This window comes from Tarenaya hassleriana, unplaced genomic scaffold (genome assembly GCF_000463585.1).
Source record: "Tarenaya hassleriana unplaced genomic scaffold, ASM46358v1 Cleome59, whole genome shotgun sequence".
Lineage (NCBI taxonomy): Eukaryota > Viridiplantae > Streptophyta > Magnoliopsida > Brassicales > Cleomaceae > Tarenaya > Tarenaya hassleriana.
This window is the reverse complement of record NW_010968415.1, coordinates 69,729-75,888: the sequence shown is the minus strand read 5'-3', so window position 1 is coordinate 75,888 and position 6,160 is coordinate 69,729. Positions and strand designations below refer to the sequence as shown.

The 6,160-nt window shown below is 39.2% G+C and overlaps 1 protein-coding gene across 3 annotated transcripts; it reads left to right on the top strand.

The window, feature by feature from the left end:
• The first annotated feature begins 4,085 nt into the window (after positions 1-4,085).
• On the top strand, positions 4,086-6,124 carry LOC104798859 (scarecrow-like protein 1). 3 transcript variants are annotated; one of them, XM_010521073.2, is made up of 2 exons: positions 4,086-4,180; positions 4,531-6,124. In XM_010521073.2, the coding sequence occupies exon 2, from the start codon at positions 4,544-4,546 to the stop codon at positions 6,095-6,097; it is 1,554 nt and encodes a 517-aa protein (XP_010519375.1). In that variant the 5' UTR covers positions 4,086-4,180; positions 4,531-4,543; the 3' UTR covers positions 6,098-6,124. The 3 variants fall into 3 exon arrangements, with proteins under 3 accessions (XP_010519375.1, XP_010519372.1, XP_010519374.1); XM_010521070.2 differs by having other exon boundaries at positions 4,387-6,124; XM_010521072.2 differs by having other exon boundaries at positions 4,100-4,180; positions 4,518-6,124.
• Positions 6,125-6,160: the final 36 nt, after the last annotated feature.

The following is a 6,160-nucleotide window of genomic DNA, read 5'->3' as shown; positions in this document are numbered from 1 at the left end:
TTAATTCCAAAGGTTCAGTACTTCGTTCAATATTTTTAAACGAAGACTTAGCAAATTTCGCTTCAATGCAGACTTCACACTTGTGGTCTTTCTCTAATTTCAATTTTGGCAGTAGATTAAGAAACATTAATCTTTACATAGACTTAAGATTCACATGTCCTAATCTACCATGCCATAATCTTGACTCATTCAAGTAAGCAGAAGAAGTAGAAGCTTTACTAATATCATTTGCGGTTATATTGTTTGTCGCATTGGTGTTACAAATGGTCATTATATTCATCTTGAACATACCATTTGCTAGATAACCTCTACTAAGATACACACCATCTTTTGACACTACAACTCTCTCAGATTCAAAAACTAGCTTAAAGCTTTTCTTTGACATCAAGATCTAGAGAGCAGGTTCTTGCGAATGTCTGGCACATGAAGAACCTCAGTGAGTGTCACATTCTTTCCAGAAGTCATCTTCAAAATGACTGAGCCCTTGCCTTCCACTTTGGATGCAGCAGAGTTTCCCATATAGCAGCTTTCTCCGGTGATAGTGTCATAGGTGGTGAACATCCATTTGTTAGCACAAATGTGGCGGGTTGCTCTAGTGTCAATCCACCATTCTTTCGGATTATCTCTGACCATGTTCACTTCTGACACAACTGCTACGAATTCAGACTCCCCATCTTCTACTTCAGCTATATGAGCTTGGGTCTTATTCCCAATTTTCTTCTAGGCACCTTCCTTGCGATGATAGCAATCCTTCGCCAGATGTCCAGCCTTGCCACAGACGTAGCAATTCCCCTTGAATTTTTTGGAGTTAGACATTCTTATCAATCTTCCGCTTTTTAATCCCTTTGGCCTTAGTCGTCTCAACGACATTTGCCTTGGATCCAAACTGCCCATTCATCTTAAGAATAGGTTGAGACTCCTGCCGAATTCTCACACGACGATGTAAATCCTTCAAAGACATGTCCTTAGGTTTTTGTCTCAGGTCATTCTTGAAACTCGTCCAGGATGGAGGCAATTTTTCAATCAGAGTTGCCACCTGGAACCGTTCATTTACCATGATGTCTTCTCCCGCCAAGTTGTGGAAGATGATTTGCAATTCATCTACTTGTTCCACAACACTCCTTGTATCTACCATACGGTAGTTTAGGAGCTTGGCTACCACCATTCGCTCTTGGCTAGTCTCTTCGACCCGATACTTATGATTAATCGCTTCCCAGAGTTGCTTTGCCGTAACATATTTGGAGAAAACACCATACAACGAATCATCCAAACCGTTCAACACAAAGTTCCAACACATGAAACTGTTATGTTTCCATTGTTGGTAACTAGTTAGAGATTGGTTCCTCTTCAGTGAGGTATCGTGACAACTTAAGTTGTGTTAAGAAAAATAATATCTTTTGTTACCAGCGTTTGAAATTTTGACCCTTAAATTGTTCAGATCTCTTAACCGAGCCAATTGGCACAATAGGAATTGCCTGATTTTCAGAGTTTGCAACAATCGAAGGCATTCCTGGTGGGACAACAACGTTCGCAACGTTTGACACTTGATTATTCATATTTGTGCCAGCTGCATCATGATTAACGGGGTTAGTAACCTCCGCTATATGAGGATTCTCATCGATATCCATAGCAGGAATCTCATTTCCTGGAGCAATATTTGAATCCATGGGATTTCTTGGATTTTCAATGATATGTGGAATAAATCCAATCATTGTTAGCTTTCACAAAGCTTATAAACTAAACCGAGTTTCACTTAACTTATAAATTGGTTTGGCTCGCTTCCAGTGATAGCCGGAGGGTTCACCCCGATTCCCACGTCCTTACTATGAGGAGGGTATATATAAAAGGCTTCCTCTTCAAACCCAGTCCGCTAAGGCAAAGCTTGCTTCCCCAATTTACAGGAAAAGTTACTTTCGATTTTGTTTAACTAAACCTTTTTTTTTTCAAAAAAATAATATTCCAAAATTTTTTTTTATAAAACACTTTTAAATAAAAGATATTAGACTTACTCTTTTGGGCTTTTAAATTAGTCTCCTTAAATTGAGCCAAAAATTTAATTGGGCTTAGACTCATTAATATTTGAAAAAAAAACAACTATTTGTTTTTTTTTCCAAACATTTTTTTAACCTAGTTATTTTTAAATCTAAATTCGTGTGAGGTTTTATACCGAAATTGAAAGAGATTTAGGCATTTACCCGAGAAGTTTACCTCGTGTTAACCATGAATCGAACTTAAGATTGTTGATGACGGTAAAACTCCGACAATTCAAGCGATTCCAGATAAGTACCTGAAATTAAAAGATTATTTTGTCGAGGCCTGTGAAACACAGTTTCCTTAAGTTCGATTTATGTGTCACCTCTAAAGCTTCGAGGCTACTAGAGCACAGTGAACTCCCACGAGCAGCAACCGCGTATTTGGAAAAAGCTTTCCAAATACCAAGCGAACTCAGGGAGAGATATGAGCAAATATGTTAATGCTCTTTTTTCCTCTACAATGCTTGTTTTTGTTTTCTGTGATTTATAAGTTAACCCAATACCCCTATTTATAGTAGAGGGGAGAATCTCAAAATAAAATCAATTTAATTTTCAAAATTCAAATTTGATTTTATCTTGATATTATCTCAATCTTATCTTAATCATGTTTGATAGATTTTCTGGAGATTTGAATCCAATTTGAATTTTAAATTCAATCAATAATATTCTCTCAATATTCTGCAGATTTAAAGTTTGGGCAGTTGGTAAACTGTGACAAATATGTCACATCATTAGAAATCTATACATTTTTTTTCTTTCTTTGCAAACTATACCTTTTCATAATTTTATGATAAAAATACCCTTACTTTATTATATAATTTCAATATTGTCATTTAGCGCCCCGAAAAATGTGCAACATAAAAAGCAGATTTTTTTGGAAACTGTGTTATCCGGTAGAATTGTTTTTTCATCCGGGACAACTGTTTTTCATCCGGAAGAGTATGTTTTTTGTCCGAGAGAGCTGTATTTTGTCCGAGAGAGTCTATTTTTGTCCGGGAGAACTATTTTTCGTCCGGGAGAGCCGTTTTTCATCCGGGAGAGTCTGTTTTTTGTCCGGGAGAGCTGTTTTCATCCGGGAGAGCTGTTTTTTGTCCGGGAGAGTCTCTTTTTTGTCAGGAAGAATGATTTTTTGTCCGGAAGAGTTGTTTTTCGTCCGCGAGAATCTATTTTTTGTATGAGAGAACTGTTTTTTGTCCGAATGAAAAATATTTTTTCGGATAAAAAATAGTTCTCTCGGATGAAAACAAGTTCTTCCGGATGAAAAACAGTTGTCCCGGATGAAAAACAGTTCTCCTGGATAACACAGTTTTCAAAAAAATATGTTTTTCATACTGTACATTTTTCGGAGCGCTAAATGGCAATATTGAAAATAGATAATAAAGTAAGGATATTTTTGTCAAAAATTTATATAAAGGTATAGTTTGCAAATGAAGGAAAAAAAAAAGGAATAGATTTCCAATGACATGACATATTTGGCACAGTGGCGCAAATTTTTTCTTTAAAGTTTCTAGAATTTTTCACGGACCGACCTTCTCAAGACTAAGCCCGTTTTGATTCTATCAAATAAACCCAAATCCAACACCATTTAAATAACACACTCTTATCATTTGGAAGAAAACAAAGACTCGTATTTCTATATAATTCTATAGTGCGTTAACGCTGTTAGTTAACGTCAGTAAGTACGTCATATGTCGAGTTGCAAATTGCATGTTTCTTAATTAATTAATTTATTTATTGTTCATTTATCATTATTATAACATGCAGTGGTCGAGTTTCCATTTGAGACGATGTACGGCCACCATTAAAAAATAATCAATCTAATGATTAAGACAAACCCGGAAATTATTATATAACTCAGATACACACACACATGGGAAGAGTCAAGGCGGTCGGATTGTGCATTATAATATGATTGGTTGTGGCCTTTTTCACACCAAACCCTGAAACTTAGTTATTTATAAATGAGGATAATAATGTTCATATTATTATTATTTTTTATAAATTTGAACTACTAGACTTGTATTTAAATTAAATGACAGAACAAGTGAAAGTGTCAATAACAAGAACTGAACAAAAAGGTGTTCTATGAGAACCCCCAGTTGTCTGATTGGTCTCTAGAGAAGTTTTTCTTCGACCCTTCTCCTCAGGTAAACTATAATCTCAAATTGGTCGGAAATACATACATGTATACATATACATATATATATACACCGGTATCAAGAGGATAGGGATATACACTGTAAGATAGATAGATCTCAGACGTGGGTCGTTTATTCGAGGTTTTTCCCAATTTAGGGGTCTGAGTTTAAGGCCATAAATCTAACGAGAATGACCACTGCGGTTGCGTTTTCAGCGTTTGTAGCCTAGCCTCTATGCAATCTTCTTCGATGCATTTCACATCACAATTGCAGAAAGTTTCTTCATTGAATAAGACAAATGGATGCTGATTCTTCACGATGATGGTTTCTAACAAATGATTCGAAGCCATGTCTTTTAGTGTACATCCACAGATGTCTTCAACGATAGGCGGTGGTGCTAATATGAGCATGAACTTTGATAACAAGACGGTTCTGTCGAAAGACGTTTCCGGCTTGGACAAGCATCTGAATGCTGTCGTGTCTGGTCTGTTGGATAAAGAGAGTAACGAGGAGAACTTATCGTTTTACTCCGCCATGGAAGAGGAAATACAACAAGGAGCTCGTGGTTCCGCCGGTGATTGTCAGAGCTTCGAGCTTTTTAACTTCAACGAAACTGAAACGAGGCTGAAGCTTCGGGAATTGGAAAGGGCACTTCTTGAAGATGAAGAAGAAGAAGATAGCTTTTTCGCCGATGAAATCATGGGGATGGGGGAATGTTCCGTAACAACCTGCACCGAATCTTCTTTCTCGGAAGACTCTTCTTATATCAGCGGCCAGGCGCAAGCATTATTATCACGTGGAAACACAAAGCAAATGCTTATCTATTCTGCCAGAGCTTTGGCCGAGGGGAGGGTAGAGGAAGCTTCCGCTATGATCAACGAGCTCAGGCAAGTGGTCTCGGTTAACGGAGACCCGCTGCAGAGAGCATCGGCTTATATGACAGAAGGCCTTGCTGCTCGTGTGGAAGCTTCCGGAAAATGTCTCTACAAAGCTCTTAGATGCAAAGAGCCACCTTCTTCCGAGAGGCTCGCGGCTATGCAAATACTCTTCGAGGTATGCCCTTGTTTCAAGTTCGGGTTTATGGCTGCAAACGGGACGATCATCAAGGCATTCGAGGGCGAATCACGGGTTCATATCATAGACTTCGACATTAACCAGGGAAGCCAGTACATGACACTGCTTCAAACAGTTGCTGGTTTGTCTGAAGCCGCACGTCCCCATCTGAGGTTAACCGGAGTAGATGATCCCGAGTCGGTCCAACGAATAGTCGGGGGACTTGAGATCATCGGGCTCAGGCTCCAAGAGCTCGCCGATATTCTCGGGGTATCATTTGAATTCAAGGCAGTACCTGCAAAGGCTTCAAGTGTTACACCAACGATGCTGGACCGCAGACCAGGAGAAGCCCTGATCGTGAACTTTGCATTTCAGCTGCATCACTTGCCAGACGAAAGCGTTTCAACCACAAACCAAAGGGACAAGCTTCTCCGTATGGTCAAGGGAATGAACCCAAAGCTCGTAACAATGGCCGAACAGGACGTGAACACTAACACCGCCCCATTCTTCCCGAGGTTCATAGAAGCATACAATTACTATACTGCGGTTTATAAGTCTCTAGACGTGACAATGCCACGGGGGAGTCAGGACAGGATGAATGTGGAGAGGCATTGTCTGGCGAGGGACATAGTCAACATCATTGCCTGTGAAGGGGAAGAGAGGGTAGAGCGGTACGAGGTTGCAGGCAAATGGAGGGCAAGAATGACAATGGCTGGTTTCACTTCTTGCCCAATGAATCCTGGTATGATCGATGTGATCAAGAAAATGATAAAGGAGCAGTACTGTGATAAGTACAAGGTGAAAGAGGAACTGGGTTCGCTTCATTTCGGTTGGGAAGACAAGAGCTTGATCATTGCATCGGCTTGGACATAGATCATTGTTTCATACTGTCATGTGTAACCTCTTGTTAAGGTTCCTGCTTGTGGATCCATGTAC

Excerpts from the sequence above, each read along its gene's own strand:
- LOC104798859 (XM_010521070.2), top strand. The coding sequence starts at position 4,520 with ATGTCTTTTAGTGTACATCCACAGATGTCTTCAACGATAGGCGGTGGT.